The sequence below is a fragment of the Mercenaria mercenaria genome, unplaced genomic scaffold (assembly GCF_021730395.1).
Source record: "Mercenaria mercenaria strain notata unplaced genomic scaffold, MADL_Memer_1 contig_1722, whole genome shotgun sequence".
Lineage (NCBI taxonomy): Eukaryota > Metazoa > Mollusca > Bivalvia > Venerida > Veneridae > Mercenaria > Mercenaria mercenaria.
This window is the reverse complement of record NW_026459723.1, coordinates 1-22,303: the sequence shown is the minus strand read 5'-3', so window position 1 is coordinate 22,303 and position 22,303 is coordinate 1. Positions and strand designations below refer to the sequence as shown.

The 22,303-nt window shown below is 35.6% G+C and overlaps 1 protein-coding gene across 1 annotated transcript; it reads left to right on the top strand.

The window, feature by feature from the left end:
* The first annotated feature begins 9,173 nt into the window (after positions 1–9,173).
* Positions 9,174–22,294, top strand: LOC128551808 (uncharacterized). The gene is made up of 6 exons (XM_053532724.1): positions 9,174–9,466; positions 11,046–11,127; positions 13,240–13,779; positions 14,636–14,639; positions 20,698–20,746; positions 21,158–22,294. The coding sequence occupies exons 2-6, from the start codon at positions 11,050–11,052 to the stop codon at positions 21,423–21,425; spliced, it is 939 nt and encodes a 312-aa protein (XP_053388699.1). The 5' UTR covers positions 9,174–9,466; positions 11,046–11,049; the 3' UTR covers positions 21,426–22,294.
* Positions 22,295–22,303: the final 9 nt, after the last annotated feature.

Below are 22,303 nucleotides of genomic sequence, written 5' to 3'. Positions count from 1 at the left end.
TGTTTTACTTTCTAACTGGGCCAAGTTGTTCGAAACTTTAACGGGCTGTAATTTAGTTTAGTTTAGTTTAGTTTAGTTTAGTTTATACTAATTTGTTTTAGCTCGATTGTGATGAAAGCTTTAACTGTTTAAGCTTATTGTAACCACTCTCAAGTCCGTTTCCTATGTAAACTAGTACTGGGGTCATATGAGAAGTCATGGTCGTGACCCCAATGATGCTCGAACCCACGACCACTGCATTAAGCTGTTAAACTAACCGCCTGTTAAATTTCTATTCAAGATACTAGTCTCGGTGGGTGGGAAACACTAGTATGATATTTTAATTTTACTGTAAAGATGATTTAGTGTTTATAATCCTTAACAAGTACATTAGATTTTCTAAGTTTTCTATACTGTCGAAATCTGCTGATAAAGTTAATCGACCGTTAAATCAATCGCCTGTTAAAGTTTCGAAGAACTGGATCCAGTTGTTTGCAAATGTAAGGATCGAGCTGACATGTCTTTTTTATAACAAGTGAACATAAAAAGTAACAACTGTTGGAAGTTTACCCAGTTGGTTCTACGTACACTACAAATATGTAGTTTATTGTAATTCAATTTTATTGATATCTAATAACATGGGGTCATTTTCACGATATTAATATTTAGACGTTGTCAACTGAATTTACCTCCAAGTCACATGAGTTTCCCGCGATATATATACAACGCTACTGTTGTATATGAAATATAGACGGGTACAAGTCTGCTTTGCGATTGGCTATTTACGGATTATCGTGGTCTAACTACAGCTAATGCGGTCTGAATCAAATCGAGTCTGCAATATTCACTATTAGCTTTGTCATCAGTGCTTCCGAGGGATCTACTTTTCAGATTTTGTTAATATATTATGTTATTATTAAGTTAACAAGTATACATCTATTTCAAGAATTTTACAAAAGCAGTTTATAATTTTAGGTCTTATTTATCAATAACATCCTTACATCGATGTTTCAGCAAATAACTTTCTATTTACACACTACAGTATGTTCTTTGATTTTTATGCCTCGCAGGTGGATATATTGAAATCGCCTTGTCCGTCCGTCCGACCGACCGTAACTTTGTAAATTCTTGTCCGGGCTGTAACTCTGCCATCCATGAAGGAATTTTTGGCATAGTTTGGCATAAACATTAACCTTAATGAGACGACGTTTGTTTCGTGTCGGGTTCGTAACTTTGTCATTCATCAAGAGGTTTTGAAATTACTTAGCATAAATGTTTATCTTAATGAGACGACGTGCCATGGGCAAGACCCAGACCCCTAGCTCCAAGGTCACGGTCAGACTTAGAGTTCAAATGTTAACATATTTTTTGTGTCCGGTCCATATTTCTGCCATCGATGAAGGGATTTTGAAATACCTTAGCATAAATGGTAACCATAATCAGACAATGTGTTTTGCGCAGACAACTGTAGCATTTTTGGGCACACTTCGGGGGCGTTTGTCACTAATAGTGCCAGCTCTTATTTGAGCTTCAATTCTAAATACTTAGTATATTTTGAGAGTTATATATACTTGTATTTTTCCCTATAAAATGTCAAGGTCAGTAGTGGCTATTGTTAATTACTTGAAGACACACCACAAAATAACTGTAATCTTTTGTATTTCCATGATGGTAATTATACATTTTTTTGTATGGAGAAATGAGAAATAACAAGTATCTAGTTACAATTTGACAGTAACAGATATAGGGTTAAGACAATGTATTTGATGTCTAAATATATTCTTCAATTAATGTAGTAGTATGCACGATTATTTGCACCAAGTTCGTGTGAGAGGAAAAAGTAGACTACTAGGTATTGGTGGGTCTTTAACACTTCTAATTTCTTGAATACAGGTGGATAAAATTAATTGCTATAGCCTATAATTAACGGTTAATGCGAATACGATAATGTTACACACCGATAGCCACACGAGAACTACATGCAGATATAGACTTGCCACAGTTCGCTACTGCGAAAATATAAAGTGGTAATATTGGACTGGGAATTCATGGCATGCGTATGTTCTCCGTGACTATTTGATAAATGACATTGTGTCTGAAATCATTATTCCTCCACCTCTGATTCATGTGGGGAAGTTGACAGTTACTTGCGGAGAACAGGTTTGTACTGGCACAGAATCTAGGAACACTGGTTAGGTTAATTGCCCGCCGTTATATGACTGAAATACTGTTGAAAAACAAACAAACAAACACAACTGATATTTTATGAAAACCCATCTAGTGGTTAAGAAGACATGGAGCTAAAACAAATTTGAGACATCTGATCTCTTGTGACTTTGACCTTGGACCTAGTAACCTGGGTTGCGTGCTATGTACATCCTTTTGTCATGCTAGTTTTATGAAATCTTTCAAGTGGTTTTTAAGATACTGAGTGGGGTAGAGAATGGACAGACATGATCGATTCCAATATAGGACAGACATGATCGATTCCAATATGATACCGTAATATACAAATGTACTTTCGATTTCATAGGCTTATAACAAGAGTGCCAGACTGTGTCATCGAACTTGACCTAATTCAAGGGCCATAATCCATAATGCTTAGGGCGATTTGGGTGGTTATCGACCTTGGCCTAGATATTATGTCCACAAACATTGTCAGCAAGTTTGGTGAAGATAGGATGAAAACTATTCGACGTAGAAAGCGAACATGGCTGGGTTTTGCAGTTTTTCGAGTAATTCATGGTGCCTGGGGCGATTAGGCTTGTTATCGAACTTGGCCTAGATATTATGCCCACAGACATTGTCAGCAAGTTTGGTGAAGATTGGATGAAAACTGTTCTACTTAGAGAGCGGACATGTTTTTGACGCCAAGCGCCCGCCCGCCTGGCACGGGTGTTCACATAATATGCCCCGCTCTTTCAGAGACGAGCATATAAAAAACAAAGTCAAACTGCATAAGTAAATACAGTGTAATAACTTTCATAAATTCCAAAATTCTAGTTTTCTCTTTCAAAATGTTTTCTATCCATATTCCTGCTATATGCTTCCTGATTGTTCTAAAGTTAGGCAGAAATTCCTCACTCCTCACTAACACTGAATATTCTACTGGCTTTTCACAGACAAGACAGACACATTATAAATCATCCAGTTTTTTTACACAATATTTGCACATTATGTCTACAAATAACAAAACACTAACAAAATAACAAACAGTGTATTTCATTCTTACAAAACAACAATATAAATCAACTGAGGCAGTGGCCAAAATAAATCCATATCTAGAACCATATGTAATAAGTTATAGTTTATGTAAACTGGTGAATTTTTTTATCTCTTGTGTAGACTGCTTTTATATACTAAATATACTGACGAGATAAAGAAACGCCTCATTGAAATTTGGCGTTATTTTTTTCCTAACGCTTTTAATTGTTGTGAAATGTAGTAAATCTACATGTACTCTGACCGACAAACACAGTGAACAAAAACTCGCGCGATTTCATTCAGCCAATTGTTCACTTCATGTACCTGGTCATGATTTCCTCGTGCAGTCCGTGCATGTAAACCATGTGGTTTGATTGAACGATTTTTGCACATGTAGATGTGTAATACGACACACAACCATATTTTCAGCTATTCTCTGAAAAAAAACATTAGTTTTCGTAATGCCGAGGCTGAATTCTGAAGAGAGGGCTCAGGTTTTGGCTATGCTTGAATGTGGGCGAACGCAGGAACAAGTTGCTAGACGTTTTAACGTCTCTCGTTCGACAATTGTGCGTCTTATTCGACGTGTTAGAGACACGGGAACATCTATCGATAGACCACGTTCAGGTAGACCGCGTGTAACGTCAGTACGACAGGATAATTATATACGTCAACGTCATTTACGTGACAGATTTGTGACGGCGCAATCTACGTAACGTATAGTTGTAGGTAACCGTGGACGTCCAATTAGTCGACATACAGTGAGAAATCGACTCAGAGAACGCGGAATTATCTGTCGTAGGCCCTACCGCGGTCTAATTCTAACGTTACGCCACCGTCACCAACGTCTTATTTGGGCCCGCAACCATCGCGGCCAGCGTTGGCAGAACGTAGTGTTCAGTGACGAGTCGCGTTTCAACTTGTGGAACTCCGACGGATGTATCCGTGTCTATAGACGACGCCATGAACGCTACGCAAACAATTGCGTTTTGGAGCACAATCGTTACGGTGGAGGTGGAGTAATGGTGTGGGCAGCAATCAACCATAGGTTTAAGTCCCAACTCATCGTTTGCCAAGGTAATCTCACAGCCAGGCGTTACATCGACCAGATATTACGTCATGTAGTTGTCCCTTTATTCCGTCAACGTCAAGGATTAGTCTATCAGCACGACAACGCGCGACCTCACGTTGCACGCGTCACCAGGGACTTTCTACAGGCTAGAAACATTAATGTTTTACCTTGGCCGGCGTGTTCACCGGACTGCAATCCGATTGAACACGCGTGGGATTATCTCAGACGGCGGTTACGCCAACGTCAACCCCAGCCAGCAAACGTCCGGGAACTGGTAGCAGCGCTGCACCAGGAGTGGGCCAGAATCCCACGGTATCTGTTACGCAACTGGTGCGGCTCTATGAGGCGTCGCCTTGCTGCTGTGGTTGCTAGCAGAGGTGGGCACACGCGCTACTGATTTTTCTAATGCAATTTCTCCGACCGGGCTATTAAAATTCAAGATTTAAGCATAATGCGACAATGAAATGATTTCTTATTGACCATAAATTCTTGTAAAGCATCTAATTTGCGAATGGAATTGTTCTTTTCTAATTTTGAATCACGGTTAACGAAAAATTGTATACCGAGTTTGAATGAGGCGTTTCTTTATCTCGTCAGTTTATTAATGGATCGCGATAATTTTATTTTAACGGTACTTGGTAAACTCCAAAAACAGGTAAAGCAGGTGTATTTTCCGATAAGTGGTGTTAATTTGTATATTGTAATATATTCTTTACTCTAGACACGATGCGTCATTCCATAACAGATTTGTAGTCAAGTGGATAGTGTGTTGGATCTCTATTCTTTTTATGTTTGTATGGTGTAGGTTCGAGTCCTTCTTTTTTAAAATGATTTTACTAATTCTATATTTGCAGGTCTTTTTTATATCATCTTTTGTATTTATTTTTGCTTTCATTCTTGCAAGAGTTTTCTCTATTCATTTTGCAATGTTAATAGATTTAATATCGATTCTAGTATGAGATCCTCTGAAAAATATCACTATGTACTTAGTATAAGTGCACAAGAAAATCATGATACAAATAGTTTTACCTGCATTCTTCTCCAGGTAAAAACGTGTTAGAAAATTTTAAAAAAGTAGCTCGTCCCGTATTCGAACCAGCACCGTAAGCTTACAAATCATACGTGTTAACCACTAGACCACGCCGCTATTTACATTGGGTTTGCGATATAAGATATTTGTCTTGTAATGTTTCCACCTGATTCCCTATTTCATTGTTATGGTTGATCCGGTATTAGTAAATAAAGGCCACAGTTATCGCGTTTTGTTAATAGCTATAAATATATGTGAAAGTTTATACAAAACTTTTATTCAGCAAAGTTTTATAATTAAATGGCAAAACACAATAGAATTAAGAAATCTTTAATACCTGTATAAGGTTATGGTTGCCAGCCACTCAGTGAACTTTGGCTGGACTGTATGTGCACCATTCCAGGAACACCTTGTTATTGAAATGGATTTGTGTATAATACTGTGAGATAAGTTGTGGCATCAAACAGTGCTTGTCAACAGCAGTAAGACTGTACTTTATTTTGAAAAATTAATGAGTGTGACTTCAGTTTGCACACCTGATTCTATGACCCATGATAGAATTATTTAAATCAAAAGTCAGATAAAAAATACTTTAAATGACACTATTAAATACATCATACCCCCACAAATATTATAAAAATCTTGAAAGAAGCACAAACAGTGTCTCCTTTTCACACTATGTACCCGAATAATCCTAACTCTGTTCAGCGAGCCTAACTCAGTGCCAATATGGCGGATGTAAAGCCGATACAACTTTGTTTTCTGTGTAATTTTGATGTATAAAGGAATGTTTCGGTTGTTACGTCTGTCTCCATTGATCAAGTGTATATTTATTTCAAAACGTATCATGTTAAATATATCAACCCTTGTGTTTTCAGGTGGAATACCGAAGAGCAATGCAAACTTTTCAATGAAAATTTTTACAAAAAAATCTTAAAAAATACTTTTATGCTTTTGACGCCTCTACTATTTTGCTGTTTGAAAGCAAAAATATACTGCTTTATAGGCCCATTTACACAATGTTGTTAACCAATGAAAAATTCACTTGTCCGCCGGCAAACAATCACATGTTGGACATAGGAATCCCAAATCCCTGCAGGGGTGGGTGGGTCAAAGAACTTCGAGCATCTATAGTTCATACATTAAGCACAGACGAATAGCTATGTTTTCGTTTGGTTAGGTGTTTATCCATTCTAAGTTCGTATTTATCCAGCACTGTTTCCTATACCAGTCAGGAAATATCCAAAAATCTAAACCCACCTCATAATCAATACAGTTTTTAAGCTATAAAAATGAATTTCAAACTTTGATACTATTAAACATTGTCAAAGAGATGTTTATTGAACTAATACAGTTGATGAGTAAGGTCTTATTGCAATTTCTGGTACATTAAAACAGTTAGAAACATAAAACATGTTCATTTTGAAGACTTTTTCGAGTACATTTTAATAAATTCCAGCAACATAATGTGACTTGTCGATTGAAATATTTAGTACACAAAAAAAGTTATCAATACAGGATATTATGGCTATCAAAAGTTTTACGCTAACAGTGCATACTAACATAAAAACATGAAAAAAGACAAGGAAATTAACTATATACATCGTCTTTTTGTCGGCCATGTTGCCACTGAGTTAGGGTCGCTGAACAGAGTTAGGATTATCCGGGTACATAGTGTGTTTTACTCTTTTAATATGTTGACATTACAGTGGCATAGAGGGGACATAGGAAATATTTTATTTATCACGTGCGCACGTGTTAGCACCAAGTGCGCACGTGTTAGCTTCACGTGCGCACGAATTAACACATGCGAACATGATAATTGACCAATGAAGCTAATCGAAATATCAGCCTTTTTTTCAAAAAACGAGAAGAACTTACTTTATAAACTTAAGGTAAATAGAGCTACTAAATACTTTGGCTTATTGCTGCAATGTTAGTCTTTGGTAATTGATCCTTATTATGTGAAAGTTACTTCCCCTGATAATAAATTCACCATTTGTATACTGAAAAACGTTTCAAATTCAAGTTTTATATCGCAGTTTTATACACAGGCAATCGGCGTGTGACTTTGACCCCTTATGAATGATGGACCCCCACCCTGTTCTCTACAACCCAGATCCCCAACATAATAACGGAAAAACACATTTCAAAAAAAAAAAAATACTACAGTGTTTTAGGTATAGCGGATTTTAGGGTATAGAGGATAGATTGATAAATTTTATCTTTAGACTTGAATTATTGTATAAATTTTCATATCATTCTTTTACTGGTATGCAAACAGACATTCTGACATGCATTTTAAATATTTGCTTGTGTTATTTTTCATATGCCATCAAATGTAAAATAAAGCTATCCCCTATAGACTAAATCAGTGTATATGTAAAAAACATCAGTGAATGAAAAGTATTTGATAGAAATTTAAAAAGCTGAATGTTTTTGAAAAGAGAATACATTATTATTCTGATTTATAGTAAAGAAATCTTGGAAAGTTTGTTAAGATGTGGATTTTAAACTAATAATCGAAAAAATGACCAAAGCAAGGGCGTAGGAGCTGGGGCGGCAGGGGCGGCACCCGCCGCCCCAATATTTCGAGGAGCGGCGAAATGCCGAACTCGTTAATTTTTGAAAAGGCTAGAAAATATAATTGAAAATAAATACAGCGGTCTTCCATTTATCGTGAAGTGCATCGGCGACTGATATGTACAGAATCTTGTCATATCGCTGACACCTTGCTAGATCACCTTGGTGACAGGGTATTGTACAAAATCGATAATCCGCAACGACCAAGGTCGCTGCATGTGTTTTAACATCTCGCAGACTCGGATTATAGGCAATACATTAATTAATGAAAGTTAATCGCATTTAATTGCTTACTGCCAAACTTGCAATTAATGTTGTGTCTCAAATTCTGCCGACAAAGGAAAGTATCTTGAGTAAAACACAAACGCAAATCGGGATCTTTAGATGTCTTTACATAAAAGATATTAAATTAAATATTTTTGACACTTAAACATATTGTTTAAAAATCAAAGGCACCAATCATAATGATTAAATTCAACCCATAAAATGTAGAAAAAGCCTCATAGATTTTACAGATCTAGTTAAATTAACAAGTATTACAGCTTCTACATAAAAATATAAAAGGCCAATCAGCCTCGCAATTTTGCATTTCCAAATCGATCATTTGGTAAAAAGAACCCTGAACTCCATTCATTCAACCTTCAATGGTTCAAAGAAAACAGTGAATTGCGTTTTACCTTTATAATGCCATTTAATGACTAGAATGCTATAAGGATTAGATTACCCCTTTAAGTCAGGGTCTTGTGCTCAATCCCCTACTTAGACATTACTGGTTTTACCCTGGCAAGACATTGTCCGTATCTAACATCGTACCGCCATTACAGTGCTTAAACATAGTAAACTGTAAATAGGGGTGAAAACTCGAGAAAAAAAACCCGAGTATGTTCAACAGATACTGAGCAGTCCAAGAAGTCGCCAGATTGCACCATTTACTCTAGCTATATGCAAAATTTTCACGGGGCCACCCCGGACCCCGTTCATAGGAGGGGGACACCCCCTCCCACACCCACCCCCTCCGCCGCTCCAATGCTCGAATCGTCCCTACGCCCCTGCAAAGCTATCCTGTACACCCTAAATCAGCGCATATGTAAACTATGACTTGGAGAGAAAAAACATGCGAATTTCTATTAAAAGCTGAATGTTTTAAGAAGAATAGATGTTTTCTGTCTGATATACTGAAAAAAAAACTACTATTTTCATTTCTTTGAATTGGAATGCAGGAAAAATTAGTTAGCTATCCGCTATACCCTAAAGCACTGTACCTTTATTTTTTTTATATATAGCATTTTTTTTTTTTTTTTTTTTTTTTTTTTTTTTTTTTTTTTTTTTTTTTTTTTTTTTTTGGAAATGTGTTTTTCTGTTATTATGTTGGGGATCTGGGTTGTAGAGAACAGGGTGGGGGTCCATCATTCATAAGGGGTCAAAGTCACACGCCGATTGCCTGTGGTTTTATATAGAACAAGGGTCAGTATATTGATGGTGTATAGCCAATTCACTGTACTGTAACATTTTAAAAAGATGAAAGTTGGCTACAGTAGCTACAATGGATCAATGTTAGAGATGAAATGTTGTTGAAAACTGCCAAGTGCCAGATAACGGTAATAGAAGACCTTTCTGTAGACTTGTAGACCAAAGAGCTATAAAAATAAAAATGTATTTTATAGTTCTTTGTGTAGACACATGAACCTGTGGTGTCCAACACGGCTCAGTATAGTTTAGACATGACCTCTGAACCTGGACCTTGAGCACAGTCCATTTCAATAGCCTATAGATGGTAAACGGGCAAAGTCTTGTGGTTATCACGAAACTCGTGTTTCACAAGTTATAGGCTATATCAACTTTGTTCCCATTGAATGCTAAAAGGCTGTATAGTGCAATAGTTAAAAAATTATGGATGACTTCGAATCACAACAGGAGTTGTTTGATATATTTTTAGTATTATTTGTTTCACTTTATTAGACTTAAAAATCATTATGCAAGCTCAGAGTTACTTAATTCTGATTGTCTTTGATTTTCCTTTACTTAAGTTGGTTTAAATGTAGTTTGTTGCAGCCCTACTCATCGTCACATCTGTTGTTTGTTTGTCTGTCTGTCTGTCTGTGTGTTCATGCCCATTCAGCACGATAACGACAAAATAAAGGCGGCTGTCAATCTTTCCTGGATAAACCAGTGCCCACATTTGGTCAAACAAACTGAAGGCTAACCAGCTTCTTTAATCAACAGTGGCAGACAAATTACCGTGGAAAAAAACTTTCGGAATGATATGTCACAGAATGTTGTGGCTGGGTTATGGATCGAACTAGTGACCCCCTTATTGTAAGCTAGGTGCACAAGGACCAGACCACGCAGCCTGGCACCTCATTGTTGCTTTGCTTGTCTATGTAAAATTAGCCTTATCGACAGTTCTGTTGAAGGGTGTTAATATGCCAGGAACATGTAACCTATGTATCTGATTGTGCTAAGTATCTTTTCTCTATATAGTTCAGATGAGATTATATGACAAATTTTATCAAATTATAAATGTACTAAAATATAGAGAATGAACTTGCAACATATATATCCAATAAATATAGGCAAAAAGGTCATTTCATACATATAGCACGCAGTGTAATTCAGAGAGAAAAAAGCATGAAGAAATGAAAGGCTGTCGGGATCGAACTCGGAGCTTTAGGGTGACAGACCATATCCTAAACCCCTGACATATTCCCATTGTTAAGTCAACAGTGAAGAATGGAAGTCTGCATAGTCCTTGCAAATCATTATTTCAACCATTTTCAGCTGAAAATCATTCATATATGATAATCTATAGGGCCAAATTCTTAAGTTAACTGATCATGACCTGGTGAATGTAAAACGTACTGTATGGTAGTCTAATGTTGTGTTTCTATGGATATCCCATGAATTTAGAGAAATAATCGTTCCAAAAAATGTCAGAAAGTACTTTTTCTCACAGATGTTTATCACATTGGTTACTATCTCTCTCTGAGATTGTCACAGCACTGACATAGGATAATTTCAAGATCAGGGTAGACAAGTATATGGCGATAAAGTATTCACAGTACTTCCAGAAAGGACATGGGTTTGTGAAAATATGCTGTGGCTTTCAGATGCAGCGACCATCTTCAGCCCTGGAACGATAATGTAAATGAAATGTAAATATTTTTTTTATATTTGCAGCAGTATGTCTGACAAACTTAAAGAATTTGTTTTGAAGAGAGGAATTGGGCCGGCTGTACTACAAAGACTTGTCACTGATAAGGTATATAACATAACACTGGTATATAAATTTCTACTGCATACTGCATAAGAAAATCTGGATTATCAGGAACACAAATTACGTTTCCAATGTGACTGTTTCTTCATAATTTTCAGTAATGATAGATCTATACTGAACTCTTCACATAAGAAACTATATTTTTTTTTATTTTATCATGGCCCTTGAGCAGTTATTATCAGTGTTTATCAGTTAACTGTACAACAGACAAAACAAGCACATTTGTACTTTTTGGGGTAATGATATAAGACAAATGAAAGGATCTTGTGTGGATATATGTGATTCTTTTCCTCAAGCTGTTGTTTGGAGAGACACGATACGCTTGTTACATCAGACACAAACATACAATTGTGTACATTTTGATGCTATTAGTATTATTTCTAATAGTATATCATATTAAGGATCACATGAGAGATTTATGGTGACATGATATTCCAAATTTTTGAGAAAAACAGAAACAAGTTGCCCATTGAAGAATTCAAATTTATGACGGGGTCCAAGTAAGGATGACAATTAATGAGCATTTCACTTAATCTGCACTGCATTTACAGTGATTACTTTGTAGAGATAATTTGCACATCTGCATTAAATTTAGATCTGCAAGCATGATATTTATGTACGGTATATTTCACTTCACGTAGGCCTGACACGCATGGTGAAAATTTTGTATGGTCGCCAAAGTCCAAAATGCATGGCTGACAGAATATCTAAAACTTTATAGCTTATCACAGAAGTTATCAACTGGTGTCAGAAATAGTACCAGATGTTATCATTCTGAAACATGATTTCTTCTAAACTAGCTGCACAGTTACATTACAGTTATATTAATTTTTGAGCATAATTTTTTCAACTCATCCCTGTATCACCATTTAGCGTCCCATCACACCTCACTCTAAAGTGTATGTGTATGTGCAATGGCATTAAGTGCATATTTCTGCTACCATTGCATACATATTCACATTACACATGAGTGTTTCTAACCATCTTGACTACAATCCAAGTCGTGTTTGGTAAATTTAGTTGGGTTACAAGAATGGCAGTCCAATGAAATTTTTCAGTGAAAAAATTGTGGCAGGTTAGGTTTGTGTGCATTGTGTGCATTTGTATCAGTGAACATCTTGCTTAATAATGTATGTATTGCATTAAAACTACACACAAGTTATTCAACAAATGTGGAATACATGTGTTACAAAAACTGCAGCCATTGGAAAACTTTAAGCATTATAAAAATGTATTGCCATGTTCAGGGTTGATTTATTACACTGGCACGCATTCAGATAGTCTTTACAGATGCCCTGCATCACAAAGTGAAGTGGAGGCTATACCGGAATGAAGTTGTTTGTCATGTCACATAACATCGTGTCATGTCCCATCTGTCCCATATCACATTAAATGTAATTCCTCCTACAGTTTGCAAGGGATTTTGATGAAACTTTCAGGTCATGTTTATCATGAAGTGTTTGTTGCTGTTTTGTTTGGTCAGAATGTTATAGGAGGATTTATAGCCCTTTGTTCATTAAGAACACTTGCATGCATGTTTTTAGTACAACTCCTTCTACAGTTTACAAGTAAATTGGATGAACATTTTTGAAAGTGATAAGTATAAGGTGATGTATCAGATACTTTTAAAGTGGCCTTTTAGAGTGATTTCAACAGGAATTATAACACTTGGTTTATTGAAAATAACCACATGATTACTGTGTGCAAGTTTGTCAGCGCAGCTTCTTCTACAGTTTATAAGGAATTCAATTGCACATTTTATGTTTGAAAACATATAAACTATGACCAGATGTTGCACAATGTTTTCAAAACAAGTACATATATGATTTGGAGAGGACCAGTTTTCAATAGTTACAGCTCTCATTTACTTCTGTATTGTATTCAAAACAAGCACTTTGTGTTGTGTCAAAGCTTTAACGAGGGTATTCCTCACCATCAGTGATACCTCTTATTTGATGCAGTAAAGAAAGTAAATTTACATTTCAGTAAGTGTTTGATTGTTCCATTGTTCAATGTACATGTGATATACATACTACATATATATATAGATAGCACATAATAGTTCTAAATTTTTAATTGTTCACTATGCTTTTGTAGATTGACTGCAGTGTCATGCTGTTAATGGATGACAATACGTTGAAATCATACTTACCTGCATATGGTGATAGAGTGTCGACAATTGCTTTCTGCAGGTCTCAAACTGAAGGTGATCAGTGCTCAAATGCATTGAATGAATTACGTGGGAAATGGAAAAAAGAGCGATCTACTCTCCACAGCTGTGGTTTCAAGGCTGGAAATGCTTATGCAGAAAGGACCATAAGAAGATTGGAGCTAGGATGGATGGATTACAGCAACCAATCCATGTGTTATAAGCAAGTGAGGCAACGATGTGGAGGTGGTGTCCGCCATCTCATGGTTGAGAAAACACTTTCTTTAAAGGCAGTCCTTAACCATGCTTTAGATGCATTCTTTCCATCCCGCATTTCCCAACGAGGTATTCTACAAGAGTTTGAAACAGAACTGAAAGACTTCCAAGGCATGTGTGTCAATATGGAAAATACAATCAACGAACTCTATATTGAGTCAAAATTAAAAATACTTCGGGTATATTTATATACCAAAAAGAAGACTGAAAAGGTATAGTGAAATTATGTGTGCGATGAGTTACTAATGATTTACTGTAAAAGCACATATTTTCGCTGGGTCAAAATTTCGCGAATTTGAAATTTTGAGTATGTTTTCAAAGTTTAATATTCGCATATTGTGAAAATGGTATCATTCTTTAATTTGAATTATATTTACCATGAATATTTACGTGAGGAACTATTTTAGCGATACTAGTATGTTGGGCTTCGCGAATGTAGCAAAATTTAACCCTCGCGAAAATTTCTGCTTTTACAGTACTGGGCAGGCTAGGTTTTTCCTAAGGAAAGAAGTTGACTATGTTAGGAAAAACTGTGCCAGTCTAAGTTTTCCCTGGAGAAAAATACTAAATGGGGGAAAAACTGGGCTGTTACACCATGATGTAATGAAACATTATATTGATAGAATAGTTTTTACATTCAACATTTCAACCTTACCCTTGCTTAAAGTTTAGCTGAATGAAACCAAACACTCATAAACCTTTAAAGCTTTCCAACTGAATAGTGCAGTTACCATAGTTGATGTCCTACTGATGTGGTATTCTCTTTTAAGTTTCAAAGATGTAAAGAAGGCACTTGTATCCACTTATTATACCCACACATTACAATGTGATGTGGCAGCTGTACTGAGTCATGACATATATCAAGTCGCATCCCATGCACTGATGCTAACAAAAAGACACCACACCAATTCAGGCCTCGATCTTAACCTACTTTTGCTGGTAGCCAGCAGGGCTACCAACTTGTGAAATCAAGTAGCCCGACCAGGTTTCTGGTAGTCCCGTTTTAGAAAAGAGAAAAATATATTACAGTCTTCACCTTAATTTTTTTTTCAGCAATTGTCCTTTCAGGCAAGTAAGTTAAGAAAACCATTTGCCAGAAAACATTTTTAATTGCCCGAAATCATTTTGTTTATAAATTTGATGTATTTTAGTTTATGCTTGATTCAACATTCAGTTATTTAAATGGTAGGCAACAAACCTACCCACACTATCCATGGGCAGGCTAAGCCAACGTAAGTGGATAACCATGTTACAATATTCAAGTAACTAGCAGACAGAAATTATGGGAGAAAACTGTAGAAAAAAAGTAAGACCTATACCAGTATCTAGTTATATGCAGGTGTGGGGTTCAAATTTGCACTACCCTTCTAAAACTTACTTTTTTTAGCAAGGGCCTTTAAAATATAGTGTAGCTGTTCAAATTTAAGTACAATAATCGTTCAGCCTGGTTAGCCCCACCCCACCCCCCTGCCCCCAACCCCCAAAAAATGTTGTTGTTTCTGGTGGCATGGCCAAAAAGAAGTAGGGTCGGTAGGTCGGTATTTGTTTTTTTTGCATTATGATCAAGTAAATGTAGCCTATTATCACAGTCCGGGGCGACGTGGACACAATAATGTCTATAATCATCATCAACCCACCCGTGTTTAAAGCGGAAAAAAAAACATTAACAATTATCGGTAATTATTCTGTTGATAAACAAGTAATTGGCCTTGTTTTCATCATCAATTAAAACCCCCTCAAAGAGCTAAAAGAAGTGTGTCGGTATCATGGCATCTAAAGTGGAGATCAAAGGGGTTTAGTTGCCCGAGATTGTCATGGCATTACGTCATTTTTTCGCGCCATGTGACACATCACTGTCTGATCGTACTGCCTCGGTTCTTTAAATTGCTGAGAAGAAATCAGTAAAAAAGTATCTTCTTTAATTTTTTTTAAAAGCGAATGCAATATCCCGTATAAACTGACAGGTAAATGTGTCAAGCGATAATAGTAGATATCCTACCTCTGTGACCTATTTGCCCTCAAGGAATTTACATAATTGTTTGAAAAGAATATCTGACATAGTGTCGAGTCAAAAAAGACATGTACAAAGATTCATTTACTTATTAAACTTATTAAAAACCACAGCGACATCATACTGCTTTATTTTAAAATAATCATTGTTTTTATTTACGTTCACGAGGTCCCGTAACCTATTCATCCGCACTTGCAGAAATCTGTTTGCCAAAAATCGTTTTACTCGATGTATTTAAATTGCTGCCGCTTTTTCATTATTTAAGATTTTTTAATTCTGTTTTTTGTACTTCCTTGTCAAAAGTCTGAATTTTATGACCATAGTATGTATTATTTATTTACTTTTAGAAATAAATAAATAATTAAGATCGCGCTGTTTGAAATTTTACAAATAATTGTATGAAACTTTGATCGTTTTTATAGAATTTTGCCTACATTTCTGTCGACATCATATTAAAATCGTTATAGAATTCAAACTGTATTATTTCTAAAGCGGTGCTGAAAATTTGAAGCGATTATATTAAAAAATGAATGCACTACAAGCGTTTTTTGTGTACGTGTCGATAAACATTTAAGTAACGGCGATACGATAGGTCGCACGTGCTCGTGGAATGGAAAATTACTGGCATGACGTTTTGATATCTTTACGATTCGCGGGTAAATTCCAGTCAATCCAGGTAATTTTTAGGGATGTAATTTCTGAATTTTGTAAAGTTACTTTATATATTGCAAATCTGAAGACATCAATTCATGCATAAATATACGAAAGCTAGTATTTAAGATGTACATTTCAGATTCATGAAGTTCTTTTTGTAATTATTGTGAAAATTAAGGGATTTAAATTTCGGAAAAATGGCCGACCGGTGTTATGCGGACCGAAAATATCGTTGTCATTTAAAAGGAAACATCAGATAAATCGGTGAAATTTCACGCTTTTATTATTAACATGTTTGAAAACTTAGTAGCCCGACGGACTACCCAGCTTGGGAAATTCGGTAGTCCGTCTGAAAAACTGGTAGCCTCGGGCTACCGGGCTACCGTCAAGATCGAGGCCTGCAATTCTCGCCAAACATACTTTTATCCTCAGAATGCTTACAAAATATTCTTCTGTGTGAAAATGATCCAGCTTGCCTCTGATAAAGTGGTATTGTTGGGGTATATATAACGAACCATAAGTGATAGTTCTATCATAAGGACTTTCTGCCAAACATGAAATTTTAAAAAAAGTCTTAATCTCTTTTGTTGTCAGGTAGGAGAAGAGATCCCCAACTAAAACCAACAACCCGCCATACAATGGAAGAGGTGGCACAAATTAGATCGGGACCAGGGCGCTGATTGCTGTTTTTTGACGCAACTCTTCTCTCATCCAGTATGCAGGGTGGGAACATAGTGGGTAAAATTTTAACTTTAGGTCCAATTCACGGGCTGTTTATTTCAAACTTAAATTTTAAATTAAATATGTTGTGGAAGTATAAATTTTTTGACATAAATGCCGCTAAAAGATTAGAACCCCTGGAAAGGTGTGCCAATGTTGCTGTCTTTTGTCATAATTTAATTTCTACAGTTTTGTACAAGTGTAATACAAGCTTTAAATAAAAAAAATCGTTTTAAAATTTCGAAATACAGGAATTTGACATAAGCATATCCCAAATAAATCTAACTTAATAAAAACAAAAAAAAAAATATTTTTCGGGGTGATGAACAAACACTAAAAAAGAAAAACGCAGACGCTTTTTTGTGTCTAATCATGGAATAAACAAAATATCTTTCGGGTTCGCCCATTGGCTTTTTCCCTTTCTTGGCCTGTTGATTGGCATTGAAACACTGGTTCCTTTTGTACCATGATCATCCTAAGGTAGCTAATTGTAGATGTTCGGAATAATTATATTTCATTTTGATTGCAGTTTTTACCACTTTTGGGACTTTGGCCATACATTTTTACAAAAAGCATCATTATGGCATATGAATATACTTCAGTATCATTCAAATTCGTCTTCGTCAGATGACTTGACCAGCACACTGTATGTCATTCCCAACACCTCCCCGCTGGAACAGTGCGAGTCACACAGACAAGACACTCCAACGTTTCGACGGTAAAAGTGTTAACTCTTTTTTTAATTGTTTCACAGTTGCCCCAAAAATTTCATTTTAAAATGGTCCATTGAGATTTGTACAGTTACATTTACAAAACACTTCAAAAATCCCCTGTTTTTGGGGTCAAAACTTTTTTGAACTTCACGTGGAATATTAACAATAAAGTCTTATCTTTTCTGCAATTCTTATTTTGGAGTTTTTACCCTTTCCAGTTTGTGTACATTAAAACAAACATAATTTTTCTGTGTCTTTTAGCCTTTCTAGCCCCACCAAATGAAATGTTTGATAACTCTTCTGTTTAGCACAATATGTTCACCCTTTAACAATGCTGTGAATTGAGACGTTATGATTTTCATGGGGGCAAGATAATTTTAGAGAGGAATTTCTACTAAAATTTTCACAAGACATAAAGGCCGAAACATAAAGAATGTTTTGTTTTGGGGAATTTTAAATCCTTTTGATCTTTACGTATAATAGGGTTTTTAACAGTAGTTTGACTGGGATGCATATTCCCAGTGGTTTTTTGCCAGATCGGATCCACGAGCTGCACAAGCCCGATGGTTTCAACCGGGCAAAATCCACGAGAGCCGAAAAAAAAGTCCCAGACTAGCTACTTTTATAATCCCCCTTTTTATTCTATCCCTTTAACCATTTTGTTTCTTGTTTTTTTTCTTGAATGAAATCTTCAATTTTTTATCGATATTAAAGGAACTTAGAATTTTTAGTGCACATTATAGAAATGTTCAGCATTTTTATGAAAATAGTTCAGCAGCATACAATAGGGAAGGAAAAGGGTTTTAAAAAGGGTCAGTAGGGAATTTTTTGTCTGTCTGTTCAATTTAATTGGGAAAATACAGCCGATTTTTTTACAAATTTTTATATAGGTAATAATAAAAGAAAATTAACTCAGTCAGTAAAATTTTTATGATGAGATAATCTTGATCCTTGGCATATATAAAAAGCAATATTTAAAATTACTTGATAAGCTTTCAATATCACAGTTGTATTTAAAAACTTTTCGTATGAGAAAGCATTTAAAATAAAAATTCATTTCAGTTTTTTAAATTCTTTCGGGAGAACTCTCAGAGACATAAAATTAGGAACACTACTGGGGACAAATAGGCAGACCAAAAGGGAAAAGATTTGTTTCCAGTAAAACATTTTTCTATAACCAAAGGGATTTTTTAAGGACTTTAGACCCTGCTAGAATTCGAGGATCCCGGGTAGATTGCAAGTGCTCGAGTATAGCCTAAGAAAAGGTTTTTCCATATAAAAGTAGGGCTTTTAGGACCCATATTTTGAAGTTTTACCAAACATTTTCAAAACTTCTACAAGCACGCCCGTGGGAAAGGGCAAAGAAATATCTAAAATGATTTTTTTTAAATTTCAACCCAAATTTTTTTTATTTTTATTTGGGCTGTGGGCGCTGATACGGCGACATAGAGTTTAAACATATCAGCCCTCTCAGAGAAACGTTTTGTTTTTTAAGCTATAAACAGATAAATCGACAAATAAAACAAGCCCACTGTGACCCAAATTCATTTTAGAATTTGGAGCAGTTGGCATGTCCTTATTTATAAAAATAGGTTTATGGTTTTAAAAATATATGACAAAGTCTGCTTTCCCGCTTATCGCTATAATATAATTTTTTTTTTGGCTATTTAATGGGGGCCCACCTGAGCACAACAGGGCATTGTGAGCTAATTGATCGCATTTCATCGTCGTCTGTCCCCCATGGGTCAACAACTTTTTTTTCAACAAAATTCAAAATACCACTCAAACGCAGGCCAATTTTTAAAAAATTTACAGCAATGACGTTCAATCTGCCGAAATTGTTGAAAAAATGATTGTTTTTTGTATAAAAATAGTAAAGTTATATTTATTTTTAGGATGTATATGGGGAGGGTATTTTGTAAAGGGGGAAAAGGGTAAAGATTGGGGTCCTTCCCCCCTCTGTCCAAGCAAAATTTTTGTATAAAGTGGAGAAAAAAATAAGAACAATATGATGTATTTATTTGTTTCCTCAGTGGAACAGAACTGGGAGAAAAAAAGTGTCCCCAAAAGTTCCTTCCTAAAATGTATCTGGTGGTCCATTTTTTCCTTTGCAGGTGCCCTAACTAAATAACTGGGAAAAGATTTCAATTATTCTTGCTACAAATTTTCATCATGGGTGAAAGGGCCGCAAGTTTGAAATGATCAGCAGTCCCCCAATTTTGGGCCCCGTAGATACCTTTCCTTGTCAGGGCCTTGACAACATTCAAGGGCATTTGCATTTAAACAAAATTTTAAAAAAAATTGAAGGGCCCATTTCACATGTGCAGCAAAATTTGCTCACTTTTTTAAAAAACATTAAGTAGTAAAATTTCATGAAACTTTAAAAAAAAACTTCATTAAGGGGGCCATTCTTTTTACTTTGGCCCTCTTTTTTACTTGACTACCCTATAAAGGGTTAAGTTCTGTAATTTGTCTAAATTTTATAATTTTTTCAACTTAATTTTTGTGGGTTTCAGTATCAAATACGCAATTTTTTTTATACCACAAAACACGAAACTGTAACCGGTTTCGGGGTTTTCTGTTTTTCTTAGCTTATTATTAGGTATAAATGCCCGGTTGTTTTGCTAGTCTTGTTGGGGAACAGGGAGTTACTCTTAATACACCTCATAAGAATCAAAACATTAAATAAATTTTAAATTGTAATTGTTATTAACTATCACCTAATACCAGCTGCTCTTACTCTTTTAAAAATTGTCATTTGACAAAGATTCAGTAGAATCAAACCGCTTGTTCTGAAAATGGGGGGTGTGCGGCTTCCAATATCCCCTGTTTTTTTTAATTGACATCTCACTTGAGTAAACAAAATGAAATATATTTTCCTTCCAGCGTAATGTCACCTTCAGCCACAGTAATATACGTAAACAGCTGATATGCGGGGATATTAAAACCACTCTGAAACCTGTGCTGACATGGTAGAAGATCACTTCCAAAAAAGCAAAGAGCCAAAGTCAGCGGGAAAAGTATTTGACAAGATGACACCATTGGGCCCATTGAAGAAAGTTTGTTAAGTATTTGTAATAGGTAAGAAACAATTTGATGCAAACTAAATGAAGTTAAAAGTAATTAGTCACATTTTATTGTAATACATAACTTTTTACCAGCTGATAAGGGAATAACAACTCTGCTCAGGTCAGAAAGCGGGACTGTCTTATCCTTAGGTTGCCGTATTCTCAGCTCATTTGATCACATTGTGCTAAAGATGAGCAATATGTTGATTGCCATGTGTCTGTTGTGTGCGTGTCAACGCATGAACAGTTTTTTCAAACCATATCAGTCTAATCCTTTGGTGGTCACCTCCAAAGATTGTACTAATTGCTCTGGTGCATTCATATTTAGGTCATTGGAACTAGTGTTGTGCCTCTGCCTGTTGGATCTCTTGTTATTTGAAATCAGTTGTGACATTATTTTCTGAATGATGTCATTCATTTACAGCAATAAAGAAGAGAAAGACAGCTCACTGTTGAAGAAATGGGTTGACAAAGCACTACAACCCGCAGAGCCACAAACAATAGTTGTTCAATGGGAGAGGCTGTTACAAACAATGTTAAGAGTTGTTGGTAAATCGACTTCCAACTGGTTACAGCCGCTTCGAATAGTATTCTCTGATGAAGATGGAGATGACCAAGGAGGTTCAAAGAGAGAATATCTCTGGTACATTTCAATTTATTTGTTCAAAACACTGTATTTGGTGACTGCATAGCAGCTTCTTAACCCTACAGAGCTTTCTTAGTTCAAATAATAACAAATTGATAACAGAAACTTTTTTGAGTTTATTCGTTTTACTCGATACATTCCTTTGAAACATTCATATTTACCGTATTTGAATGTCAGACATAGCTCAGGTAACTCTCAATGCAGTTTTACAATGTATATACTTAAATAAGTATGCTTGATATTATTTTAAAATTGAACTCTTTCAATGTGATTATTTGCTTTTCACAGCTTTTATACGGCCGTTAATAGACGTATATTGTTCATGTGTTATCTGACCATTAACTATGTATACCTTACTTTGTGTCGCCGCAACTCCCCAAGTTACAGTTTTCAAAGGATTCCTTTCTAACATAGTGTGTACACTAAACAAGGTCTGAACCTGTGCACCTGGGATTGGAATATAGATTCAACATTTTGTATAGCAGTTATGTTACGTAATAGATAACATAACATTACATAATTTTGTTAGCATTAAATGTCATAATACATTTATAGCCTCGTATAATACAAAAATTCAATAAACCTGTAGTGAAGACATGAATTTTCATAGAAGAACAAGTATTGACATGGTTAAAAACATTGTGTTACATAATACAGGTGCAACACTTTATTGCATGTTGCTGCACCTTCTGCTCCTTCAAACTTCATCAGTTTCATCAAAAATGTTCGGAAATGAGGTAACCATAACTTTTCCTGGCTTTTTTTTAGCAAATTATCTCCCTTTGCACTTGTTTATTATTTTCATATTACAGTAACACTTTAAAACATTGACAGAATATCTTGGAACTTCAGACATACACTCAGTGTAGGCTGTCCTTTACAATGATTTGGTTTGTGAGCTTGACTTTGACCTCATGCAAGATC